Source organism: Mustela putorius, unplaced genomic scaffold (assembly GCF_011764305.1).
Source record: "Mustela putorius furo isolate JIRA1106 unplaced genomic scaffold, ASM1176430v1.1 tig00000174_pilon_pilon_pilon, whole genome shotgun sequence".
Taxonomy (NCBI): domain Eukaryota; kingdom Metazoa; phylum Chordata; class Mammalia; order Carnivora; family Mustelidae; genus Mustela; species Mustela putorius.
This window is the reverse complement of record NW_025421304.1, coordinates 4,131,028-4,158,738: the sequence shown is the minus strand read 5'-3', so window position 1 is coordinate 4,158,738 and position 27,711 is coordinate 4,131,028. Positions and strand designations below refer to the sequence as shown.

General features: G+C 44.9%; 1 protein-coding gene across 6 annotated transcripts in view; it reads right to left on the bottom strand.

Moving 5' to 3' along the window:
- The window catches only part of CEP89 (centrosomal protein 89), a 66,397-nt gene that overhangs the window by 25,924 nt on the left and 12,762 nt on the right, over nucleotides 1-27,711 (bottom strand). For 3 of the 6 annotated variants that reach the window (XM_013062875.1, XM_013062877.2, XM_013062878.2), the window contains exons 5-14: nucleotides 20,916-21,092; nucleotides 20,261-20,363; nucleotides 15,757-15,785; nucleotides 13,846-13,885; nucleotides 12,537-12,755; nucleotides 10,579-10,724; nucleotides 7,722-7,772; nucleotides 7,474-7,557; nucleotides 5,496-5,599; nucleotides 2,168-2,283 (exon numbers count right to left, since the gene is read on the bottom strand). In XM_013062875.1, coding sequence (XP_012918329.1) covers nucleotides 2,168-2,283; nucleotides 5,496-5,599; nucleotides 7,474-7,557; nucleotides 7,722-7,772; nucleotides 10,579-10,724; nucleotides 12,537-12,755; nucleotides 13,846-13,885; nucleotides 15,757-15,785; nucleotides 20,261-20,363; nucleotides 20,916-21,092 — 1,069 coding nt within the window. The remainder of the gene's footprint in view (nucleotides 1-2,167; nucleotides 2,284-5,495; nucleotides 5,600-7,473; nucleotides 7,558-7,721; nucleotides 7,773-10,578; nucleotides 10,725-12,536; nucleotides 12,756-13,845; nucleotides 13,886-15,756; nucleotides 15,786-20,260; nucleotides 20,364-20,915; nucleotides 21,093-27,711) is intronic. The other 3 variants (XM_013062876.1, XM_004765214.2, XM_004765215.2) reach the window with 3 other exon arrangements.

Sequence of the window (27,711 nt, the reverse complement as noted above, 5' to 3'; positions counted from 1 at the left end):
GTGTGGAGATTCCTCAAGAAATTAAAAATAGAGGGGTGCCTGGGTGGCTCAGTGGGTTAAAGCCTCAGCCTTCGGCTCAGATCATGATCCCAGGGTCCTGGGATTGAGCCCCGCATCAGGCTCTCTGCTCAGCAAGGAGCCTGCTTCCTCCTCTTTCTCTCTGCCTGCCTCTCTGCCTACTTGTGATCTCTGTCAAATAAATTAAAAAAAAAAAAAAAGAAAGAAAGAAATTAAAAATAGAGCTACCCTATGACCCTGCAATTGTACTACCAGGTATTTACCCCAAAGATACAGATGTAGTGAAAAGAAGGGCCATCTGTACCCCAATGTTCATAGCAGCAACGGCCACAGTCACCAAACTGTGGAAAGAGCTAAGAGGCCCTTCAACAGACGAATGGATAAAGAAGATATGGTCCATATATATACACAATGGAATATTATGCCTCCATCAGAAAGGATGAATACCCAACTTTTGTATCTTCATGGACAGGACTGGAGGAGATTATGCTGAGTGAAGTAAGTCAAACAGAGAAAGTCAATTATAATATGGTTTCACTTACTTGTGGAGCATAAGGAATAACATGGAGGACATTAGGAGAAGGAAAGGAAAAGTGAATTGGGGTAAATGAGAAGGGAAGACGAACCATGAGAGACTGTGGACTCTGAGAAACAAACTGAGGGGTTTGGAGGGGAGGGGAATAGGGGAATGGGTAAGCCTGGTGGTGGGTATTATGGAGGGCACGTATTGCATGGAGCACTGGGTGTGGTGCCTAAACAATGAACCTTGGAACACTGAAAAAATAAAATTAAATTTTAAAAAATCCTTCTACTCTATGAAAAGATTTAGTTCGTCAAAATGAATAACTCCTTCTGGGAAACAGGAAAATAGGACAAGCAGCTGACTGGATCAAATTACAGAGGCCTAAAGGTTGTCCCAATCTACACAACCAGAACCAGCAACATACCTGCTCACATCTGTAACATTTGAAGAAATTAAGCTTGGGAAATACAAAATTAATTTTCTCTGCCATTTCTGGTCTTAAAAACAAAGACAGGAGGACAACTTTCTCTCCCTTCCACTCCAAATGATGCTAGAGTAAAGGCAAATACGTCTGTGCCACATAGAGTCTAAGGGGAAGTCCTGTGAACTAAGCTCCTGTTGGATGCTCTGAGGTTTTATATTTTTATATCAAACTTTTAAAATATTTTATTTATTTGAGAGAGAGAGTAAATTGGGAGGGAGGGAAGGGAGAGAATCTGAAGCAGGCTATGGTCAGAGCTCGATCCCACTAGTGGGAGATCATGACCTGAGCTGGTACCAAGAGTCGGATGCTCAACCGCCTGAGCCTCCCCAGGTGGCCCCAGACACTCTCACTTTTACACAGGAGCTGGCTCGTGGAAACAGATGGAATAACTTCAGCAGCAGTGGGGGCTTCAGTGCCCAGGGCATTAAGGGCATCGTTACATAATCAGGAGCAGAGGGGAAGAGAGAAAGGAGGGGTTACACTGGCTCAGTCAAGACACTTACATTCTGCCCTCCTGCACGGAGGGCAGGAAAGTCAGTAAAGCACAAGAAAACGCCACCACCTTCTGTGCTCTGGGCTTCAACCAAAGAGGAAGCAATGACTCAATCTGGCCCACTTCAAAGCCCGTGGCCACGCGCTCTGAGGCTCCCAGGGCAGGGAGGTACACACGAAAGGCACGGGAGGGAGACTTAGCCTATCACAGCACCCACAGCTCTGAACCAGGAAGGGCAGGAGCACAAAGAAACTGTTCGGAGAGAGAATTCATTCTACTCATTCACTCACGTAACAAATATTCAGGTACCCTTGCTGGTGCTGTTTCAAAGGGTCACCTCACATGATCTTTTCCACTTACGTGGCACTAATCCCCACAAAGCCAGTTCTGCTGACTCTAAAGGGGTCATCTACATCCGCTTTCTAAGATATATAGAATAACTGGAAAGACGTGGTGGAATCTAAGAGAAAGCGATCAATACATTATGGGTAACACTGGGTATATTGTAACATAAACAGCTGCCTTTCAGTGAAGAGGAACACATTCTAGAAATGTGATTTCCTCCATTTGCAATTTGAAGGGGGTCCTACTGGGAGCAGGGTGGGGGACGGAGGCACCGGTGTCCAGTGATGCTGGAAAGATAGCTCACCTTCCTGGAGACGCTCCTGGTGGGTGTCCTTGACTTTTCTCTGCTGAATCTCCAGCTGCTCTATCAACAACTTGTTCTCCTCTAAAACCAGTTCCGCCTGAGTCTGGAGCTGACGCCTACAATTGATTTACAAAGTTAAATTCTGCCACTCAGGTACTGAATGATTACAGAGACACTCCGGCATCTAAAAGCCATTGATATGTTGCCGGTCATGAACATCTGGACGAGTTTTAATGCTAAACACGTCATTCACACAGCTCATCCTACCATTCGCATTGAATGGGATAGGGGAGGAGAGATAAAGTCTGCATTATGAACTGCTTCAATAACTTTCTAAAATGCAACATTTCAAACATACACAAAAGCGGAAAAGAACTGGAGAACAGACTCTCACGTACACAACACAACACCCAGCTCGAACGGTTGCCAAATGGCTAATCTTGTTTCATGTGTTAACCTCCAATTCTGACACCCAATGGATTATTCTGAAGCCAGTAGGAAATTAGAAGAATTTGGAAAGAATTCAGAAAGTTCCCATTTTGACAGAGAAGTACTCCCTTATAATCAATAGCACATCTGCCCCCAAATAATGACTGTGAAAAGCCTCTGGCTGATTTCTTAAACCATACTGTACTAAAACTGCCCTTTCCTTACAGAGGGTGCGGAGTCAATTCTGGCTCAGCTCAACCTTGGTGACCAAAAATTCCAATTAAAATGAGCTAAAGGGTCCGTTAGAAACCTAGTTAAATTCAAAGGAAATGGTAAACCAGTAAATTATCACAACTTTTCACTGTGAACTCAAAAAGTAAGGTGGAGGAAGGAGAGAAAAAAGAGGAAAGGAGCGAGCTGTACCAGTGACTTCCCTCTAACAGGGGCTGCCCACACAGCACCCAGGATGGGGAGGGAGCTAGCTATCTTGCTGTGTAGAATGGGAGCCCAGGAACAGGAGCCCACTGGGGCTCCCTTGGCCTGGCCTCCTTATTCTTACCTCAGGAGGACTAGCTCCACTTCCTCCTGTTTACATTTTGAACATTTTTTTTTTTTTTAAAGATTTTATTTATGAGAGAGAGAGAGAGAGCGCGCGTGCATGGGTACACACCAGCAGGGGGGAGGGGGAGAAGGAGAGAAGCAGATCCCCTGCTGAGCAGGGATCCTGAAGCGCTGGCTGGATCCCACGACTCTGAAATCATAACCTGAGCTAAAGGCCGACCCTTAACGGACTGAGCCACCCAAGTGCCCCTACACTTTGGACTTTCTTAGGACTCCCCTTCTCCTTCCCTAGCTTCCTCCTTCCTTCCCTTCCTCTTCTTTTCTTCTTTCCTTAACTCCAATTGCGTTCCCTCCACCTTTTCTTTCTTTTTTAAATGAAAGGGACTCTCCTATTTCTTAAAAAGAGAAAAAAAAGTTCAAGCCTTACATTTAGTTTAATACTCCCTCCCATTTTATGGGTGGAAAAACCGAGGCCTGCAAAGCATGAGGTATCTCGGCTGGTCAGGGAAGTCAGAAATGAAATGCAGAGTTTAGTTACAAACCAGAAGTTCACGGAGAAATTATGTGAAACTGAGGGGAGAGCTTCAACTCAAGTCGGAAGCTGTTATGCCAGAGTATCTAGGCACCCCTGCCTGTTGCACAGGGATGGGGGCAGCAGCCAGGGAGGCTGAGGGAGGGCACAGGGGCAGGAGCTTCCGGAGTGGCTGGAGATCTGCCTCCATGAACCATGCCCCACCCCCCCACCGGCTGGAGGGCAAGGAGTTCAGAGGAAGGGGGAGGCCGGCTAGAGGGGCTCAAGAGGCACCACAAGACCTAATGGCTCCCCACACACTGCCCGGGCCACCACACTAAAGCAGGTGCCAAGTGCAAACCCAAAGAAACAGGATAGGGGAACACTGCACACGTCAATTTGAAAGTGAGGTCTTTCTTTTATTTATTTTGATTTTATAGAGAAGTAAATGGGTTTGACTGGCATTTATATACAAGGTTAGAGGAAGGATCTGTGATCTCAGTTTTCTGGAGAGCTCTTGGAAGCAGTCTAACTGCCTGCTTTCCAGGGTTCCAGTGCAAGCATGTTAGGAGCCCTGACAGAAGAAAATCCAAGTTCAACAGGGGAAGGCACAGTGCACTAAGGTCCAGTAGCTGCTCAGGCCAATCCCAACCGTCACATCAGTGAGAACCCACTTAATGGCAGGAGTGTTGTTGACTCCTATTCTAAATTCCTGGACATCACACATGGAAAACCTTTCAATTTTGTTCAGTGATGTTAAGACATGTTAAGAGTTACTAAATATAGCTATCCAAGGAGAAAAGGATTGATCTGAAGAGTCTGTGGTTGGATAGTGCCTTTAGACTTTCTAAGACATTTACTTTTTCCTATGCATGGACTAGCCAGTATTGCCGCTGTGCTGATGAACAGGACCTGGCCTTGCCCTGGAGGAGCTCACAGAGGAGGACAGGGCAGACAGACACGGAGACACCCAGGCAGGCACAGCATGGCAGGTACCAGGACGGGGCGTGGGTCTCGGGCTGGGTCAGAAGCTGAGACAAGGGAGCCATGAACTCTGCTTTCAGGGAGAGCTACTGACCAGCACCATTCCATCAGGGCCTTGTGAGCAGGGCCTGACAGGTAAGTAAGAGTGCAGAAGGGGCGTTCTGGGGTGAAGCAGGAGCACGAGCAGAGAGCTGGAGGGAGGCCACACTCAGCTGTCAGAGAATCTTGAAAGGGCAGGGCAGACGGGAGCTAGTCGTACAGGGCCCCATCCTGAGCTTCCTGTCCTAGAGCCCTGGGAACAGTCACAGGGGGACAAAAAGGATATGGCTCAAGAGGTCTTCAGTGAGAAGGCTGCCCTCGAGAAACACCACCTCAGCAAATAAAAGGGGAAGTGTAGATGGATTTCAGGTTTAAAAACCTACTTGGAATTTTAAATGTAACCCTTAAAATTAGAACTGTTTACTACTATATTGTCATTGTTCCTTATTAATTTCTTAGAAACTCTCCCTGAAAATATTTTAGTTCAAAAAAGAAAACGTATTCGATGATGTCATAAAGTTTATTCCTATTACTCTGTTTCCTTTTTTTTTTTTTTTTTTAAAGATTTTATTTATTTATCTGACAGAGAGAAATCACAAGTAGATGGAGAGGCAGGCAGAGAGAGAGAGAGAGAGGGAAGCAGGCTCCCTGCTGAGCAGAGAGCCCGACACGGGACTCGATCCCAGGACCCTGAGATCATGACCTGAGCCGAAGGCAATGGCTTAACCCACTGAACCACCCAGGCGCCCTATTACTCTGTTTCCTTTTGAGTTACCAAAACATCAGAAACCCAGCACCACTTGCCATTCCTCACTGGTCACGGGACTACTCTTGGTTAACTCTCGGTGCAATTCTTCATTTTCTTTCACCACTTCCTGGACTCGCACCCGAAACATTCTCATTTCCTCCTGCAACACAGCGGAGGAGAACTGTAACATGCACAGACACACGTGGCCCCATCCTCAGCTCTCGTGCCACCGCCGCGCCTCAGGTCAGAGGTCAGCAGCTTTCTAGCAAAGTCTCCCTGAACAGCAGGTATCAGTGCCAGGTGCCAGCCCTTCAGGAGCTCCAAGGGCTGCTGGGGAACCAGGAGAAACCCTGATGCTGAGCGCAAGGGACAGATAGCCTCGGGGTCCGAAATACTCAATTCCTGATTTGATACCATTTTTCTGGAATTGCCAAATACTTGAAAAGATAAAGGCAAGTCAAAAAAAAGCAGAGGTGCCTAGGAACACGACAATCTTTTCTTTGTTTAAAGACTTTGGAGGATAAATGGGGAGCTTTTTAGATAAAAGTAAGAACTTTTCCTCCTAATTAAAGCCCACTCGGGAATGGAAGGGGTCAGCGTGGGTAGGGCTTGGAGTCTCCTGATTTTGCCCTGTGGTGATCACGAGAAAGCCTCTCCTGTGGGGAGCTACCAGTCAGGACAGCTCCTCCGTCATCGGCAGGACTGAGGACTGCCGTGGGGTCTACTTTCCCCTCCTGAACACTGTATTCTGGCATTCCTGTGCAGCCTCCTCCCTCCCACTTCTCTTAGCCAGTCCTCACTGGGCTTCCCTGACTTGCGCCGGCCTTCAGGGAGAGCCTTGGCTACCAATGTTTATTCTCAGATGCTTCTAAATATTCTTCTCCCAGCTCTCTCAGACCTTTATGCTTCTACCGGTTTAGCTTGACAATGCCAAGGAGTTTCTCCTTTACCTTTCTGCCCAGACACACTCCCCAGTGGCTGACTGCCCTTCTACCGAACAGGGCTCGGGCAAACTAAAACCCAAGGGCCAGGGCGTGTTTTGTAGTAAAGTTTTATGGGCACACAGCTACGCCCATTCATTTGCCCTTTGTCTATAGCTGCCTTCCTGCTACCACTGCAGAGCTGAGGAGTTGCAGACAGAGGTCCTGTGGCCTGCAAAGCCTGAAATATTTACTAAATGCCATTTACAAAAAATGTTCCCTGAACCCAGTTTTAGAAGAGGCACCAAACTAATTTTGTTAATTATTTGGCTTGATAGCTAATTAATTAGTGTAATATTAATTCACTCTTTTACCAAGTTAAGTGTCTAATCTAGAAGAAAAGGTTCAAAAGCACATCACGTGGACCATGTATGTGAGGTAGTGTGTAACAAGGGCAGGCTGCAGGACTTAACAGACCCTTCCAGCCAGAGCTCAGGGAATCCAAACTGTTCTCTCTGGATCCTTCCAATTCCAGAGATCTCTGGCCACTTACATGAGCAGAAGGGAGAGGAGGGACACATCTAGCATACCCACATAGCCCTGCCCCCCTGTGTAATGAGAACGAGCTCTGCTGCCAGAGGCCATTCCCATGAAACAGAGGTGATCAGGCAGAATCAACAAAAACCTGGTGCCTTCACCACTACCAACAGAGCAGGACTTCCCTGGGGTCAGCTCTTCAGAGAATAAGGAAGCACTTAAGTCTGAACTTAATGCCCCTGCCTGCCTGGGAAATCTGGGCTTCCGATGCAGCACCACCCCATCCGTCCATACCTCTCCCACCCACCCCAATGCACCCCTCCTGCTCCACTGATCCTTCCCTCCCTGCCTCCTTCCTTCTTTCTTTCTCTCCCACCCATTGGTACCGCTATGCTCGTTCTTTGCTCCTATCTCTCCTTCCTTCCTCCCTACCTCTTCCCTTCCATCCTTCCTTCCCTCCCTCCGACATCTGAGTACACAGTAGATACTGGGGCACACCTATCTTTAAAATGTTTCTTTCAAGTTTTAAACAGTCTTATTTTTTATAAACCTTGTCCTGAGATGTCTGCCAGCCTACCTGAAGGGTGGCATTGAGCTCATCCTTCTCTTTCATTCGGTCCTCATAGGCCAGTAACAAGGGTGACAGGTACTTTATATCCAACTGAATATAATGGAATAAAGAAGGTTAACTTGGGTCTTACATCTGAAAACAAACAGCACATTTTTCAGAAGCGAAGAAAATTTAATTCACTTGGAATGGTTTTTCTTAGGTACTCAATGAAAATACAGAAAATACAGGCCTGATATTAAGTAACTTTTACTTACCAACCAGGGTGGTGCTGGGCCCTTGGATGGGAGGCCATCAATATTTAAAGTCTAAGAAAAAAACACATAGTGAAGGCAAATTAAACAATGCTTCCTCTGAAAGGTCAGGCCTTATTCTTTTTTTTTTTTCCTTCATTAGGTTTAAATTTTAATTCCAGTGTTGTTAACATACAGTATTATATTAGTTTCAGGTGTACAATATTGTGACAACACTCATCACTCATTCATTCAGCAAACAGTGAGAATTCTCTAACTCGTTATAGACATGACAATGCAACAGTTTTCCAGGACTTTATGATCTAACAACAGAAGTCTTCTCACAAAAATGAACATAATATACTACACACAAAAATACAGTACAGGGCAGAAAGTTCTAGCTGCCTTAAGAGTGATACAAACAGAAGTCTGAGATGATTTGAGAAAGAGAGATTCTGACGGGAGTGATCAGGGAAGGCTTTCACGGAGAATGGGCCATTTGCACAGGGCAGGACAGTGTGGGAGAGCAGTGGCCTGTCACTGGGCCTACTTGTCTGTACCCTTTTAAGGGGAACTGGCTCGCCCACAGCCCTGCAAAAGGCCCTGGCCTAGGAAGCCTGTCTTAGAATGTTAACTTTTTTTGCTGTAGTTAAAAAGAACATCATGCTATGTGAAAGAAGTCAGTCACAAAAGACCACATGTTGTATGATCTTGTTGACATGAAATGTTTGGAACAGGCAAATCCACAGAGACTGAAAGTAGCTTAGTGCTTATGAGAGCCTGGGCAGGTGGTGGGGGGAAATGGGGAGTGACTCCTAGCAGGCAGGAAACTTCCTGTCATGATGAACTTGTTCTACAAGTGACCATGGTGATGGTTGCCGGATTCTGTGAGGGCAGTAAAAATCACTGAACTGTGCACATTAAGTGGGTGAAGTGAATATGTGAATTATACCTCAATGCTGTTATTTAAAAATTTAAACTTGGGCGCCTGGGTGGCTCAGTGGGTTAAAGCCTCTGCCTTCGGCTCGGGTCATGATCCCAGGGACCTGGGATCGAGCCCCGCATCGGGCTCTCTGCTCAGAGGGGAGCCTGCTTCCTCCTCTCTCTCTTCCTGCCTCTCTGCCTACTTGTGATCTCTGTCTATCAAATAAATAAATAAAATCTAAATTTAAAAAAAAATTTAAACTTAAGTCCTACTGCAAAATCAGAAGCTTGTAAAACTGCCCTGGATTCTGAGGAACCATGTGAGAACAGATGTGCCTTTGGCTTTCCACCTTGATTCCAGCAGGGGCCAGTCGGCTTCATATCCTGACATGTCCTATTCTACCCCGCAACCCCGTCCCTCACGTGCACTACTCTCTAAGGGCAAGGCCCTGACCTTCCGGCTCCTCTTGGTGTTCTTCACAGCCTACATCTCCCAGTTTTGACAGACTGGTCTCTTATGAGATGAGACTCATCAACCAGCCCAGCCTGAGCATCTGGTTGCCTCTCAAACATCTGTGAATTGCCTAAGCCACTGTCTTTCTTCTTAGCGGCTCCCAGTAGCTGAGAGTGTATGGAGATTCATTAATTTCCTGAAAGGGAAAACTGTCTTCAGGACCTAGAAGCAGGCTGATTGGAAACCAGACCTCGGGCAGCAGCTGGGAAAGTATGCAGCCAAACCCCTTCCAGGGAAAAAGTAGGATGTGGCTGTTTTTGCCTGCTTCCCCCATGCTGAACCCAGTGTGGAGTTGCAGAGGGGTGCTCCCATGCCTGTTTCAAAACTGATTCTTTGTTTGCTGGTCCTGTGGGAATCAGGAACTCAAGTCCCATGGGCTATGAGAGCTGGATGATTTGGGGGGTGGGGTGGCTATGTAAACTAGTCTGCTTTCTTTCCAAAGTTGGTACACCAACAAATAACAGCTATACCCCGAGGAGCAGGACTGGTCAGCCAAAGATGGCTGTGCTCTGGGGAGGTGACCAAAGTTGGAAGAAGCCCCAGTGAGGCACCGAATGCTGTTAGCATAAGGCTTAAGATGGAACATCATGAACCAGATGACATTGTCAAGAAGACTTCATTTTCAATATCATAACCAGAAAAATTAACCAACTCCCATAAGCAGAAAGGAATCTGTTTGAACATGAATCAACATATGTCAGACTTAATGCTGGTCTCCGCGGTCTAAGGGCAAATAGACTTTTTCGATGCATCTTAAATGTGACACAGGCTCGTAGAGCGGGGGCCTACCGATGGCAGTGAGCCCATTTTTGACTGCACACATATCTTACAAAGATTTTGTAGTTTACTTTTGAATACAGGTGATTTGAATTGTGAAACCTATATCAGAACACGGGACTGACTGATTGGTCTTGTTTTTGGTGGTCTGTACCCTGCTACCTTGGCTGTACCTGTGAATGGTGGCCTAGTAGCCAGGCATGGGTCAGCCCCGCTGTCAGAGTAGGAAACAACTTACTGGACTAGAGTTTCTAAGCCTGTCTCTAGAAAGATGTTATTTCCCATTCTGCCCCAGCCTATGTTTGCAAGCATATCTTGGATCTAGACAATATAAACTGATTATAAAGGCCCTTCAGTTACCTGAACCTGGTCTAGAAATGCAGTGACTATTAAACAAATGTGTACACAAAAAATTACAATGTACGAAAAAAAAAAGAGGAACAGGACTAAGAATGGAGCCGCTGACATGGACTTTTATTCCTTAATTTACATACTTTTATAGTTCTGTACTATCCTCAGGCTTTCTTAAAAAAAAAATAGACTTTATTGCTTTTGTTTTGAGAAAGGAGGAAGGGAAGGAAGGGACGAAAGGCGGACACAGAGAAAGCAATTCAACAGTAAAGCCTAAAAAATCAGAAAACTCAATATTTTAAAACTGAACATTACCTCTTCCTTGGACAAATGCCTGAATTTTGTCTGATATCTACTCAATTCTACATTCAAACGATGGACAGTCATTTTTAACGCGTCATTTTCATCCACCAGTTCTTGAGCTTGTTTTCTTAGATAAAGTAGTTCAGGGGCAGCAACTACTGAAAAAAAAATTTAATATTAGAAGAACTTATACCAAATTGATCAAGATTTTATGTAAATTGCCAATCATCTGATCTTTTTTTCCCTTTTGGGCTCACAGAGCCAGTGGAGGACAGATGTATAGATATTAATGAATAAAAGTTTAGTAACTTAGTAGTTTTAAAATGGAACTGTCAACAGTGTTTTGAAAGTCTGTGCATATACAATTAAAGTAAAATGAAAATTTTAGATTGCAAAGAAAAATGTTTCAGATGATACAGTTGTACCTTGAAAGCCATATAAAATAAATGGAAAATTTATTAGAACTAAGAGCCTTCCCATAGAATAGTAATGTCTTATTAGAAAACATAAGAAAAAAGATTTAGAAAACATTAGAAAATAGATTCCAAAAGTCAATAGCACAAATAATATGAAGTTGCAGGAATAGATGTAGCTAAGACAAGAAATACAGAGTCTGTATGAAGACACTTTTCTTAAGGCCGTAATACTAGACTAATATAAACAGATCAATGTATAGAGAAAACATTAGTGAACATTTATATAACCTTAGAGTTAAAAAGGACTTGACCAAGGGCCTAAGTCATAAAAGAAAAATATCCTATAAATTATCAACAAACTGAGAAACCACTACATACATGAAAAAGGGCGAAAATTCCTAACATGTAAAGAGCTCCTACAAATCAGTAAGAAAAAAAAAAAATCAAGGGGTCTCAATTTATTTATTTTGTTCAAAAGGATTCCTTTTCTTTTTTTTTTTAAACATCTTTTTTTTCTTTTTAAGATTTTTATTTATTTGACAGAGAAAAAGAGAGAGCACAAGCATGGAAGGCAGCAGGCAGAGTGAGAAGCAGACTTCCACTGAGCAAGGAACCTGACTCAGAACTCGATCCCAGGACCCTGGGATCATGACCTGAGCTGAAGGCAGATGCTTAAAAGACAGAGCCACCCACGCATCCCAGTATCTCAATTTAAAATGGGAAAATTTGGGACGCCTGGGTGGCTCAGTTGGTTAAGCATCTGCCTTCGGCTCAGGTCATGATCCCAGCGTCCTGGGATCGAGTCCCACATCGGGCTCCTTGCTCAGCTCCTTGCTTCTCCCTCTGCCTCTGCCTGCCATTCTGTCTGCCTGTGCTCGCTCTCTCCCCCTCTCTCTCTGATAAATAAATAAAATCTTTAAAAATAAAATAAAATAAAATAAAATGGGAAAATTTATGAAAGAGAAAAAAAAATGACCTGCAAAGATATGAAAAAAAAATACTCAAGCTCATCGATAGTAAAATACAAATAAAATTAAAATAGGATTTCCTCCCTGACCTTTTTGTTTGTCAAATTAGTAAGAAAAATGTAATCCTCATCACTGCTAAGTATGTGGAGAAAGAGGCACTTTTCAAAAGATACATTCATATACTTTAGAGAGAGAGTGTATGGGGGGGCAGAGAGAGAGAGAGAATCCCAAGCAGACTCCACACAGAGCGCAGAGTTCGATGTAGGGCTCAAGCTCACGAAGAGGTACTCTTATATGGTGTTCATGCAGATAAAAAACTGATAGGAAATGTATGTAAGATACTAAGCTAAGCATAAAGAACCAAAAGAAGTATTGGAATTTCTTTAGCATAATAATGATGTAGCAGACAAAATCAAATTTGAACAAGGATATTAATGAAAGAAACTTAAGTATTATAATATAGTATAAACATAAACACAAGCAAACATTACAACCTAAAATACTAGCTGTCCTGATAGCTGGGAACAAAATACAAAAATTGGTGAATTCTTCCTTGTTCCTTTAATAAAAGAACTGTTGTCCCCACCTTCCTGAGGAGATGTTTTCTCAGCCTCTTTCAACTTTCGGTTTTCTTTTTCTGTTCTTTTCAGTTTTAACTGTAGTTCTTTCATCGCTTGTTTTATTAGGTCAAGTTCAAGAGTAAGGGTTTGGTTTGCACCACTTAGAAGCACATTTTCTTCTTTCAATTCCTTGAACTTTTCTTTGGTTATTTCCATACATCTTTGCCGTGTTCTACCAGTTACATCTGGAAAGGTAGAGAAGTTGTTTTTAAATATTGATTTTTACAATCTTACCTCAAAATTATGAGATTGTATTTAAAAAACCACCACACAAGTCACCTTCAGGTCAGGCCTTGTGCTAGGTCCTTCGGTCCCTGTGGTGAGGAGAATGGCTTGTATGGGAGAGGGTAGCTGGTCTGCTGAGGCTACATACAGGAAGCCACAGGGAAAGAGGTGGCTGAGGGAGAGGCAGGAGCCCAGGGAGGTGCTTACACACTATAATATGGAACACGGAGATTTTGCTATGCAAGCCACCAGGAACCAGAAAAGGCTTTCAAGCAGAGCTGTGAAAAGGAAGAGTCCCTCCTCTCAGATGAGCCCCTGAAGCCAGCAGTTAAGAAAGTGAATGGGAATGAGGACCAGCCCAGACGCAGGGAAGCCAGTCTGGAGGACTGCTAGAGTAGGGGCAGAGAGGAAGGGACAGATGAAGAGAAGGACTCACAGGCTCAACCCCAGGGCAGGAGGGCTGATGGCTCCGGACAGGGGGCTCGCCCAAACCCTGGGGCAGGGGGCAGGCAAGGACTAGCGGAAGGACCGGTGGCTCCGAATAGCCTCCCTGGCCCCTGCTACATCATATCCAATCCCTAGGACATGAAATGGTAGTTGAAGAAATGAGTACATCCACATCTCTACTGAAAACAAGAGCGGAACTCGGAGATGTCCCACAAAGAAAACATTTGAGATAGGATTTAAGATGGAAGCTATGGCTTAAAATATGCCAGGAGAGGTAAGCAAGAAAAGGTGGGCATGCTCCCTGGCATGGGCCTGGCAGGTGCTGGGAACACTGAGTAGCCCCCTTTTGCAGACACTGGCCTCCTAGTGTCTGAGCACATCCCATGGGGACACCGTTCACGTTCACTGTCTGAACATTTAGACCCTCTCTTTTAGAGCAAATGTGGAAGTCCCGCAGGTGCCCCCTCTTCCCAATTTCAGTAACGGGAAAGAAGCAACAGTCTTTACAGGGGGAAAAAGTGACCTTTATTTTAGACATGATGATTCTGGGCATTCTCCCAAATTAGAAGCTTTTCATCACAATTAAATTCAAAAGGCAAATACCTGGGGAGGGTGGAGGCTTCTCACATAATGGTTTTTCATCCTGGGGAAGAAAATCAAGAGTAATGATTTACAAGTGCTAGCATCTTCTAAAAGGAAACTGGTATGAGCAGCTGGGTCAGCGTATATCAAATACTTAATTACACCTTTTTCTCTGCACTTTGGCTCTTGTACCTCTTAGTCTGCTTTAACTTTAGGAACTCTAATATCCATTGTTTCTTTTAATTGAAACTTGCCCTTCTGGTGACTTCTCTTAGGCACTGAAAGAAGTCCTGGTCAAGCTTTCTTCTTCTTTTTTTTTAAGGTTTTATTTATTTATTATTTGACAGAGAGAGACACAGCGAGAGAGGGGACACAAGCAGGGGGAGTGGGAGAGGGAGAAGCAGGCTGCCCAGTGAGCAGGGAGCTGGATGCAGGGCTCAATCCCAGGACCCTGGGATCATGACCTGAGCAGAAGGCAGAAGCTCAACAACTGAGCCACCCAGGTGCCCTATCTTCCTGACTTTTTGCCCTTGAGTTCAGCCACTGTGTTTTCACACATAGGTCTCAAGAGGGGCAGGCTGTCAGGGGCAGGCTGTTTCGGAAGCAAAAGACAGGACTGCAGGTGCCCAGCAGAGATGCACGGGGCAGACTAACTGGGCTTTTCTTCCTTGGGATAGGCAAAAAAACCCAAAACAAAACAAAAAAACACCCCACACCATAGAGAAGCACATTTCCAAGTGTTGAGAAAAGAATATGATCTTTCTTTTCAAACCCAAAAGTTAAAGGGAAGGCTTTGAACTTTTGTTCATTTTTCCATTACACCTTGTTCATTTTGCCATTACACATCAATCTGATATTAAGTTTCTAATTTTTGGTGACAAAGTAGATAAGGCTACGAATGAACTCTGCTAAGAAATCTTTAATTTTGGGCGCCTGGGTGGCTCAGTCACCAGCTCAGCCTGGGCTGCCTTCGGCTCAGGTCATGATCTCAGAGTGCTGGGATCGAGTCCCGCATCGGGCTCTCTGCTCAGCAGGGAGCCTGCTTCCCTCTCTCTCTCTCCGCCTCCCTCTCTGTCTACTTGTGATTTCTCTCTGTCAAATAAATAAATAAAATCTTTAAAAAAAAAAAAAAAAGAAATCTTTAATTTTGAAATTCGTATGGCATCGCAGCATTAAAACTTAAGTTAAAACTATTTCCATGTTTGCAAAAAAGGAGGAAAAAAACTATTTCCACATTTGCAAATTTGTTAGTCTATTCATTCTGCATTCATTCTGATTTTTTTTTAAGATTTTATTTATTTTATTTGACAGACATAGATCACAAGTAGGCAGAGAGGCAGGCAGAGAGAGAGGAGGAAGCAGGCTCCCCGATGAGCAGAGAGCTCGATGCGGGGCTCAATCCCAGGACCCTGAGATTATGACCTGAGCTGAAGGCAGAGGCTTTAACCCACTGAGCCACCCAGGCGCCCCTATATATGTGATTTCTAACCAATCAGTGCATTACAGTTATTTTTTAATAGTCATTTTTAAACTACAGAAAATCCGAGTTTCTTCATGTTTCAGAAGTATTTTTTTTTTTAGAGCGAGAGAGAGAGAAAGCGTGGACATGCATGCACACACACAAGCAACTGGGCGGGAGGTGGGTAAGAGCAGAAGAGGAAGAGAATTTTAAGCAAACTCCATGCTTAGCTCAGAGCCCAAGCAGGGCTCAATCTCACACCCCAAGATCATGACCTGAGCCAAAATAAGTGTCAGATGCTTAATCAACTGAGCCACCCAGCTGCCCCTCAAAAGTATTTTAAAAAAACATTTAATGGGAAAGGACTCTTACAGCTAGATGTCCCCCGCACCCAACAAATCACACAAAATTTTTAAAATTATGGCAGAAATGCTATTTGTTGAGAAAATTGGTTTTTAAAAAATGAATCTTACCTTTAAGTTCAGAACAGAATATTTATCATCTGATTAAAAAAAGAGAGAAAGGAAAACTGTTTTAAAGCAGATAAAAACATCTGACAACTCAGAAGAGCATGATCATAGGAACTTCCCTCCTACCGATGAGCTGAGCAAGCCCCAGAGTAGGGACAGCCTTTGCAAGGTTTCACAGCAAGCTGGTCCAGACAAGGCAGGGGCCAGACTGAATTGCTCATCTCTCTTCTGTTAATCTGGGAGTACCTCCAGTGGCTCCCATGATTACAGAACCAGGGCCAAATCCTTGGGAATAACTCTGAGCCCTCCCTGCCTTACCAACATGACCCTATCCTGTATTGCCCAAATGTGCCCCAAATGTACAACCCGTTATTCCCCAGATGTGCTGAGGTCCCACTCCTCTCTGCCTGGAAGTAGCATCTGACCTGGTCAGACAAATAGTTGTTCCTTGAAGCAAACCACCTTGGCGATACAAAAGCAAATAAATCTCGCTCAGTTACCCTCCATTTACAAATACACATTCGGGATGAAGGTACTCCCTAAGGAGGGTAGTTTTATGTCCTAGAGTGCCTTGTGCCCTCTGTCATAGTGAAACGTTGGTTGTTGTTAGTTTCTAGTCAATTTACAGAGCAGAACTAACTGGATGGAAATAAATTAGAAACAAATATGCAAAAGCTAAGAGAAATCAGAAACAGACAAAAATGCCTTGAGATACATAAAAGATTGAACATCTACTTCCTGGTTCACTACAATTACCAACACTTGAATGATAATCACTGAAGAAATTATTTTTGACCAAAATGTCACCTTGCCCCCACCATCTGTAACTAAATGTCTAATCAAATGTCCTGGGGCAGTCTAGACTGGCATACCCAATGAAATTCCACCTTGTCATTCCGAATCCAGCCTAACAAAGCCTCCTCTACCTGCTGCCTTCTCTGGCTGGCAATGTTGACCACTCTCCTGGTCTTTGTGCTGCTTCTGCCATCCACCTCAGCACCCCAGACTACAGTCCCCCATATGCATGTCCTCCCTTGCAACTGGAATGTGAGTGGAGGGGCCCGTGGCTCTGTCTTCTCTGGCACATAGTAGGTGAGCCTCTGATGAACAAATGTTTAAACTGTTACAAAAAGATTTTGCATTTTTAATAACTATTGCAATAGTCTTGCTTTGGTAACTTCCAATGCTGCATCAGACCTACTGTCTTCATATTTAATGAACTCTTGGATGACCGCCCCATTAAATTTTTCACCAGACAAAACTGGGGAAGGGTAGAGGATTCACGAAGAATGGCAAAATGCTACCAGCTGTAGAGGGTGGGTAGCAGCTACGTGGGAGTTTTGTCGAACATTTTCTCTACTTTTGTATGTTTGAAAGGTGCCATGATAAACGTTTTAAAAAGGACAATTCACCTATTTTCCTGAAGAAAAATCATCATCTCTATTGTATCTTAGTCACCAACTTTTCAGAAAAAACAGCCAGAATTGGCATCACCCAAGTTCACTTTGGTACTTAATGTATGTACAGTACATTGGGCTCTGGGTATATATTTTATTTTCTGTTTTCTCACTGATCATTTCTCAAAAATATTTCGACTCCTTATCCTTCTCATTTTTACAGTCTGCCAGGCAAGTGGTATAAACTATTCAAATTACAGCAAAAGTCTCCTACCCTGGGCTTCCTGTGTACCATATGCCATGTTAGGCACTACTCCCATCCTCAAAGAAAAGCCACGCCTTATGAGCACAGTTCTGCTATCAAAAATACTAATAATACAGATAAATCAAAACTTCCCCATGATCATAATCCTCTGAAACTTTCCCCTCTCAAGAGTAACCATGGTTATCAACTGGGTGTTTCCTTTGAGATATATATGAACATATAAAACATAAAAAAATCAAACACACAACCCCTCCTTCCACCTCCTTCATATGTAATAGATAATAGCTGGTAGGAAGCGAGAGTAGTATGTGCAAAGGCCCTGTGGCCGAAGGGAACATCATGCAGTTGAAGAAGTAAGAGAACCCGTGTGGCTGCAGAATGGCCAGCAGAGGCAGGCACAGCAGATCTCTTAGGCTATGGGAAACCAGTGAAGAGATCTAAGTGAAAAGGGCGTGAAGGCCCATGGTGGGGAGCACACAGCGACACTACTAGATGCTACTTTGTGTTTTGACAAGACTGCTCTGGCTGCTACCACAGCAAGAGACAGTGGGCATTCCATATGTACCCATACTGCATAACACACAACAAAGGGTACTGGAAGCAGGGATCAGCGTGACTGCTTAGAACAGCAAAGGGCCTACACTGGTCTTGGGAGACCCCAACATAGACTGGGCAGGGAGAGGGAGATGAGCCTGCAAAGGAGATGAAGAAGGGTTACCCCAAGAGGCAAGAGGAGACAAGGAACATGAGATGTCATGAAGCCAGGGGAGAGATGGATTTTAAGACACCAGGAGCAATCTTCTGTGTGGACGGCTCCTGGGAAGCCACATACGATGAAGCCAGAACACCACCCTCTGTGTCTGACAGGACGTGGGTCAGCGGCTTAGGGGAGTCACGGAGACAGAGCCAACCAAAGTGCAGTGTGTTGAGGAGAGATGCTGTCAAGATGAGGGAAGGGAGGAGGTATGTGGAGAGCTGTCTTTTGACAAACTAGGCTATGGAAAAGAAAGACAAAGCACAATGTGTGGAAGGGCACGGGTGGGATCAGAGGAAGGCACTTGGGCATCTAGTCTTCCTGGGTGCTCACTGCTAGGAGGGCACACGTGGCTCACAGAGCTTCCCAGCTCTGACCTCTAGACAAGAATTATCAACCCGCATTTCTGGACCGTACTGTACTTCCCACTATGACGGAGTTTAATCCCTGTTAAGAATCCAAAGAAAGGTGCAGTCAGACTGAGCACAAGCGGGGTTAGGTAAGGTAGCCACACCTCTCGTTACCTGGAAATGACAGAGCCAAGAGCGGAACCATTAAAAGCTGCAGACTCTGTGGTGCTGTCCAAGGATCACCTGTGTCACACTTTCTGAAGTGCTTGATAAGAACACAGACCTTGGGCCCCGGCCTAGAGTCACTGCATTAGAATTTGCGGCTGGTGTGGGGCCTTTTTCACAGGTGTCCAGAGGCTTTTAATGCCCACCACAAAGAAAAACCACTGCAGGAGCCTCTCCCCAACCCTGTGCCTCTCAGCTGCACTCCACCCCACTGCCCACAGGTGGACCTGCACCCCCTGCACTTTGCCAGGGGTGCAACGATGAGCTTCGTCAGCAGAGGGGGCCAGAGACACAGAGGAGGAAGGGGTCTGGGTGCCTCATTCCAGGGCTGTCTCCATCCCTCTCTCTGTCCTTTCTGCGCCCTCCCTCCTTCCCTTAAAAGTGGCCAGTCAGCACTTCCCCCTGGGTGGCTTCTTCTGGCACTCCTCTGGAGAGGGCGGCTTTCTAGTGAGTTCTGTTAGCACGACACAGCTAACTTTCTCACTAGCCAGTGGGCCACAGCGACAGCATCCCCAGGTTTCCATCTGGGCCTTGAGTGACTCTCCAAATGTGTTTCTCCCCTTGGGCGCCCTACATGTGCATTAACTGTACGGAAGTAGCTCTTCCCTCTCTCTGTTACCACTGTCTTCTCCTTTGCAGGCAACCCTGTGATAGTTGATGATTCTTTACATTAAACTTTCCCTGCTGAGGTCACCATGTGCTTGCTTTCTGTCTCCGGACTGGATTCTGTCTCACAGTAACATACCAGGCCAGAGGCAGCACAGACGTTAGAAAATGGATGGACATGAATAAACACAGAGAGATATTCACGGTGTGTTTAAGAGAAGAGGCAGGTAACAAAATGTGTAGGTTTCGCCTGCATACATTCTAAATTGTCAAGATTATCTATGGCAGTACAATTATGTGCATTTATGTATTTCTACATTTCAGGTTTTTTTTTTTTAAAGTATTACCTCTATAATTAAAGAAGAGATATATTTTTTAACACAAATTTAATATTCATATAGATTTTCCCACAGGGATAAAACGTGCCACCTAACCAGCCACTGTTTTCTGGACCAGGTATTAGGGGGCTGGTATTGTTTCCCAATCAGTCCCCATGATCCTGAGGAACTCTGAGGGTCCCGACAAAGCAGCTGTTAGTGCCCACAGTGTGACAGGTTTCTTCTCACCTGTACATGGAAGCCCCCCTTAGGAAACGGAAAGCTGTTCTGGAGCCGCAGGAAAGGAGTGCGTAGAACGTAAAGCCTGAGCCTTAACCCTCCCCGCCATGTGTCCTCTCACAGCTGACAGAACGGACAGAATGGACTCCAAAGGAAGCACCTGATACGTTAAAGACGGCCTAACATCCAGGCAAGTGGCCGTCGACTAACTTGTCTCCAGTGAAAACAGAACTCAGGAATATTCCCACTTACAATCACAGAACCATGGGGCAGAGGTACGATGGCCTTATGTCCAAAAAATTAACCAATATTTATTGCCAAAAAATGCTTTGGTATTAAACTTTTTTTCTTACCTTTTTCTTGTGTATGTTGTGTTGTGAGAAGCAAGCCTGGAAACCCATCCTGCTTAGAACTATTTTCATCATCTTCACTGTCCACCCCACGTGACAATGCAACCTTTTTGTTACAAAAGACAAAAGAACATGTGGTAAGCGCTCTCTGTATCAAATTTCCTCAGGTCAAACTCAAATGTCTTATTCCATACCTCCTCCATGGTCACCTGCCACTGACACAAAAGGAGCACATCCAGCAGGGCTGGATGAAACCTCAGGTCCCTCAGGCAGTGCCATCCAAGCACGGAGAACTTGGCATCCCACCCACACCACCCGGGCCAGCTGCCTCCCTCACTCCCTCCAGGAAGCAGCCAGGAAAGGGGGCTGTGTCTCACCCACTCCGCACAGCACCTAGGATGACTCTAACCGGGTACTGACGCCATGTTAGTCATTACTACATGGGCCGAGAACTGGTGAGCTGCCCCGGGAGAAGCCTCATCCAGGTCACTGTGTGGGCTCGAGGTCTGCCGTTGGGTCTGCTAAGTTTGCTGGCTGTGTGGGTTCTCTGTACATGTAGTTTCCTGAGGGAGCGGAAGCCTCCCCGCCACTGTCTGTGAGGGTGTCCTACGTAGGTATCCTGAATGGTGGCAGGGCTGCAGAGCTGTCCCTTACAGACCTCTGTGGGAGGAGTCGGAGACAGTCTACTGGCAACAGAGGCTGGGTGAGGGGAAGACCAGTGAACCAGGCCCGGTACAATAAGCCATGACTGGCACGCTCTGCGCTGCTGTCCCTTCTGTCCTCCTGACTCCTCAGTGAAGTCTTGCTTACGTGACCAGCCGCGGGCTTCGCTGCACTGTGGGAAAGGGGAGGGCTGTTATCAAAACTGACAAAGAAGTGCCAGCGCCGACTGGCAATATGTCCACCAAAAGGGGCATTATAGAGCCGAGAGCTAGGGCTATTAGGCCCACCGGGCTCTGAGAACAGGTCTCCAGGGGTGACCCCACTCAGGAGGGCACACGGGTCTCCCACTCTATTGAGCTTCTGAAGGAAGAAACAGGAAATGACTTCTTAGCTTTTATCTCCTGGGAACCAACTGCCTGGTTCGCCGTGCCAAAGATCAGTTAAGTGACTCCCATCAAGGAAATGGGAAAGTGCCATGGGGCCTCCACTATCACTCTCTGCTAGTCTCCAAGGGCGAAGGCTGAAACCACATGGGTCCTAGACAGTAGCTGTGCCACACAGCAGTGTCTAGATGCCGTACGGGCCCACCGGAATACATGCGTGTGCACAGCTGTCTACGGCGGTGGTGTGCTGAAGAGTGACAAGCCAGTGTCCAGCATCAACAAAACAAGTTAGTCCCCGAACAGCCAGACTGCACAGCGGGATACTGTCAGCACGGACAGTGAACCAAGCACTGCGACACACAACTGAAGACCCTCAAATGCTCCAAACCATACAGGATGTCCTGACTAAAACTACAGTTTTCAGAGTAGGCAAAACTAAGGTGATCTTTCATGAGCTGATCAGCTCTGGGAGTCAGGGTGGTGGTGAACTCCGGGAAGCAGTGACCTCTTCTCTGTCACAAAGGGAACCTTCTGGGGTACTAGTAATGCCATTTTTCTTTTTAATCAGTAGGGAGGCGCTGCTTTATAAAAATTTCATTGAGCTGTACATTTATGGTCTATGTACCTCTGTCTATAGTTAATACACTGATTAATAAGCCTAAAGAATTTGTGACCATAAAACCTAAAAACCCTTCTTTTTTTTTTTTTTTAAAGATTTTATTTTCATTTATTTGACAAGCAGAGATCACAAGTAGGCAGAGAGGTAGGCAGAGAGGCAGGCAGAGAGAGAGAGAGAGAGAGAGAGGAGGAAACAGGCTCCCCGCCCAGCAGAGAGCCCGATGCAGGGCTCGATCCCAGGACCCTGGGATCATGACCTGAGCCGAAGGCAGAGGCTTTAACCCACTGAGCCACTCAGGCACCCCCAAACCCTTCTATTTAAAAGTTTGAATTCAGGGTGCCTGGGTGGCTCAGTCAGTTGAGCACCTGCTTACAACTTGGGTCATGATCCCAGGGTCCTGGGATCAAGCCCTGCATAGGGCTCGCTGCTCATGGGGAGCCTGCTTCTCCCTCTCCTCCTTGTTCATGCACTCTCTCTCGCTATCTCTGTCTCTCTCAAACAAATAAAATCTTGAAAAAATAAAAAAACTTTTTAAAAAAGAACGAGTTTGAATTTAAAACATTTTTTTAAACTGCCAGATAGTTCTGATTATAAAAATTACCTTGTTAATGCTAACAAAACCTATCTGGGTATTGAAGAAATGGAAGGAAGAAGTAGGCCAAACCAGCCACAGCGTGGACATCAGAGATGCTGGGAATGGCCTGTCCTCACGTGCCTGCGGCACCTGTGCCAGGCTCCTTCACGCTCTTCCTGGGTGGTCTAGCACCCCAGATTTTAGAGAGGAGAATGTACATGCTATAATCATTAGGGTAATTTTAGGGGGAAGAAGGGTATAATTTGCAACCTAGTAGAGGGAAAGAAAACAAACTGAAAAAATCATCAATTCAAAGAAAGACCGAAGGAAAAAAAAAGAATAAGGGGAGAAATAGAAAAATTGAAGATGACAAGGTTAAATTCAAATATATCCATATATACCTTAAATATACTTAAAGGACTAAATGCTTCAATAAAAAGACAAAGGAAAAGTTTGTCAAATCCAGTTCACTAAGAAAACTATCTGTTGCAGTGATAAATGGAGAAGTAGCATGGTGTGTGAATTATATCTCCGTGAACTTGTTTTAAAAAACAATATGCTCTTTACAAGACACAGATAAGCCGGAGGATAGAGAAAGGTTGAAGTTAAAGGATGGGAAAAAACCAGACCATACAAATATCAAACAGAAGAAACATGGAAAATGTCATACAAAACAAATGTTAAAAGGTTCACTTAATAGTGACAAAATATCCAATTTACCAGGAAGATACAGTTGTAAACCTGTAGACACCTAACAATGTGGTTGGATGCAAAGAAACACTTGTTCTGGGATTTCAGGCATATGAAGTTCAAAAACACACACCAGTGATCAGCGATGTCAGAAGCCTTCTGACATTCCTTGGAGGAGAAAACCTGCCAACACAGCAAGGAAGCTTGCAGCTTCCAGAGGCTGCTGGGAAATGAATTATCTGGGTGGAGTCCCCACTATCCCCTGGCCTCCAGCAGAGATTAACCGGAATGACACAGGGCCCAGTCCCTGGGCTGTAGCCACCTTCTCTGAAGCCTCTCCTCCCATCAATGATACTAAGATAGGAACCCCACCCCAGATGCATTCTAGGGTCATTAGAGGTAAATGACAGGAAGGTCCAGCTAACTCCACCTGGAGGCAAGGTCAAGGCAAGCGTGTGGTTAAGAATTTGCAGTGAACCAAGAACGAAGTCTGGTTTTCTGGTTTTGTATTGTTTTGTTTTTGTTTTTTTTATTTAAAGTAGGCTCCATGCCCAACATGGGGCTCAAACTCATGACCCAGAGATCAAGAGTCATATGCTCAACCGACTGAGCCAGTCAAGTGCTCCCAAGAACTAACTCTGGAAGGGGCAGTTCTGCTGTGCAAGGCAGAAGGACCTCCAGACGTCTAACACAATGCTTGACTAAGGGTTTGGGGATTCATGTTTCCTACTGGAAGATGGCAGAGCTCATTCTCTCGGTGGCTTCTGCATATTGGCTGGAATGACAACTTGGTGCCCCTGTTGCTATCCTGGCTTTCTACTGCTTCTGAAGGGGGTGAGCCTCCTACAGAGGAGCCAGAACTGGTGGAGCAGAGTCAATAACCTCCATGCACAGAAACTGAAGAGGGTATTTCTATCTGTACCTGGACATTCATGTGCAAACGCAGAGCCCGCAGGAATCACACCACAGCAGGCCCCCTACACTGCCTGCCCAGTCAGTAATCGGTGCCCTCCTTTCTCCCTTGCTAAGAGATCCCTGATTTTGTTTGGTGCAAATGGACTCAGCCCCAGGCAAGGAACCATGGGAATCCTTGGCCAGTGACTAGTCAAGGGGTGGCCACATGACCAATGAGACTCCCGCTGGGAAGCTTCCGGAAAAAAATGTTCTCCCTAATAAATACAGAGCAGCATAATGAGAAGGCCCCTGCCCCACTTCTTCCTTTCTGCTCTGGGATCAGGACCAGCTGCACCCAGTGGTGACCATGAGGAGGGGGAGGCCAAGGGGATCTCAGGCACCAGCCTTTGATAGCAGCTGAAACAATATTAGAGTCTCCTGCCTTTTGACTTTTTTAGGTCAGAGAGTTAGAGGTCTATTATTTAAACCTTATGTTTATTTCATTTTTGCAGCTAAAAAAACAAAAACAAAAAACCCAACACAGATGTCAAAGCGACCACAGAGGCTTCTCCTGGAGAGAAGAGGAGGACTGGAAGGAACAGCAGGTTTCAGGACAAGCTTGCACTTTACATGCACTATCCAAAGCTTTTGTAAGAAATATTCATGCATTACCTGTGTAACAGAAAGATAAATTTAAATAAATTGAAAACTATGGAGACAGAAAGGGGACATTCCTAATCCTCAAGAGCAGCAGCAGAAGAATGTCTGCTATTTCTTGGCCTCCAGAAAATTCTAGAGAGCACTGGTTTACCCCAGCATGACCTGTTCCTCTCTGGGTCTCCATCCAAGCACATGGCAGACCCTCAAATACCAGTCTCTTGGCTGGATGCCCACACAGACAAGTGGGCAAATGCATGGCACTTTGTAACAAGATACCCTGCAAATCCACAAACACAACAATAATAGCAAGAATGAGGACAGGAGAGCTTTGGTAACATTCATGAATTCTGTTCAAATATAGTAATAAGGCATTTACACTACACTCTCTTCCCTTAAAATCTACTGAAAGCAATCAAAAGAATGGGGGTGGGGGGAGAAAGCTTAGTCAATGGCAGAAAACAGCTAACAAAGTGATGAAATTTGGAATGGAGAGAGAAGCCAAAGCTGCCACACCTCTTCAGACTTCAGGCATGCTGATCCTTGAAAAACCACAATGTGTCACAGTTATAAAGGTCCACAGTGACGTTCTGATGGGGGAAAAGCAGAGTCATTCCCACACAGCAGAAGCAAGGCGAGAAGAAACTAAAGGAGACACCAGTGGACAGCCCACCTTTACTGTCTGGAATCCAGCTTCTATTCCCTACATGAAATGAAGGATGGCACAGACTGACATCTAGAACCCAAAGGAGAGATACAGAAGACCAAGAAAAGCAACAAGCCAACAAAAGATGTGGAAAGTAAATCGGTAAAACTAAAAACCAAAAGGAAAAGTGAAATCACTACAGAGAAGGTAAAAGCTATACTAGAAGCAATAACACAGTGACAAAGAGAGGAGGGTATACAGAGCAAATCCCAGAAAGTGACACTGCAAAGAAAAAAGAGGGACAAGTGGTTATAGAAAATAGAACAGACATGGAAGACAAAGGACAGCCGACAAATGCGTAAGTGTTCCCAAAGGAGAATAAATAGATAAGCTTAGTCAACGATAAAACAAAATAGGGAAGGAAATGCGCCCTGAAAACAAAAAAGGGAGATGAAAATCTGTGTCTGCAGAATTAAATATCAAACTAAATTTCAGGAAGAAAGGACAGATAACAACACACACCGCAGTGAATTCTGGTGAAGTTACTGAACTGCAAAGGATAATGAACAACCCTACCAAGGTGCCATACAGAAGAATCAAGTGACCTCAAAGGGTAATGCAAGGGGGCTGGAGCTTCTTTCCATCCCTTTGCTGTCTCTCTCCACAATCCCTTCAGAAAAGTTACATCCCCCGCTGCTGACATGGTCTCATGCCATGCTATATAACCTTCCTTTGTAACATTTATTATAATTGTGATTGGCTAACTGGTGACTGTGTGACTGTAGACTTTGTTTTATGCAGCTTCTCCAGCACCCAGCACCATGCCTGGTCCTCGCTGCATGCTCAATCACTGTATGTTGAATTACTGACCTACCCAGAGTGTCCTCCTTAACACAGTCCTTTAAGGGTGCAGAGAGGTTATCTGACTTACCCAAGCCATACTGCTGGGAAGTCAAGAAGCAGGGACTTGAACCCAGGTCTCTGAATGCCCATGGCACTGTTCTGTCCACTGGACGCTAGCTTCATGGGAACTGGACACAAATTCACGCCCACCACTTCCCCTCCAGCCTTACTTTTGGGGTGACACCAATAAGAAAACTGCTGAAAACAAGACTTCCTTTCCATGTTAGGCCATTTCTGGGCGGGTGCACACTTCACATGAAGATGTTTGCCCAACTACCCTGAAACACAGAGAGAGGCATGAGGTATAGATTTAAATCCAAATCGCCTGATTTGGGTCGCTCTGTTTCCTTATCTTTCTAGTTTTGAAAATTGTTTACTTTAAAGGTAGTAGAAAAAAATTATAAATTATTTACCCCCGATTAAAGAATGTCTATAGTAAATATAGAGAAGGCAAGTTTACTTTTTGACCTTAAATGTACCCCTCAGGCACTACCTCCTTCAGAACTGTTGCCATTGAGCGATTAAATAGCATTTTCACTGGCTCCACACACTCATTTCCCCAAAGGTATATACTTTAATCTTATCAATTTGAGAATATTTGGTCAGTTTCAAAGAAAGCTTTATGTCTAAGAAATAGTCTCAACAGGTAAAAGGACGATGAACGCAAATTTTAATTCTAAACAGAGAAACTTGGCTGCCCTGGACTGAATCCTGCCTCTGGGTAACAACCTTGGCCAAGTCACTTACCCTGTTTCTTCACACACTTAACCCCGAGGGTGTGCTGTAAATGAGATGGTACATATAAGCTGCTTAGCCTATATTAAAGGCTCAGAAAATGTCAATGTGCCTTCCTCCACCTCTTGCATCACCCCATAACCTTTTCACCACCTCTACCCCCAAAAACCTGATGGTAAGGCTGTGGGAAACTGAAATCCCTTTCCAGCTTAAAGCGCCCTTTCATTCATGCCATCTGCAGTGGCCAGGACAAGGTACAGACTCGATAAGCCCTTCCAAATGCAATCAGTTCCTAGAAGTCCACCTCTGGGTCCTGGGTTGCATAGGGACGGCACTCCTTTTGGCTGGGACAAACAGAAATGCAGTGACTGGCATGCATACGTGGCTAGTGGGAAGGCAAAAGGACAAAAGCCACTTTGGAGAACAATCTGGCAACATCTGGCATGACCCAGCACACTTAAGTGTGTGGACCAAATGTGCGAGGAAATAACCCAAATGTTCATCAGTAGGCGTGCAGATAAAAAAGTTAATGTGAATTCATCTCAAAACTGCACTGCTAAGTGAAAAAAGCCAAGAGGCAGAATGAATGGGTCACTATGATGACCTATTTACATTAATTAAAAAAAAAAAAAAAAGTACTCTATTTGTTTGCTGGCACTTATTTGTAGTAGGAGAATAAAAACACAGACT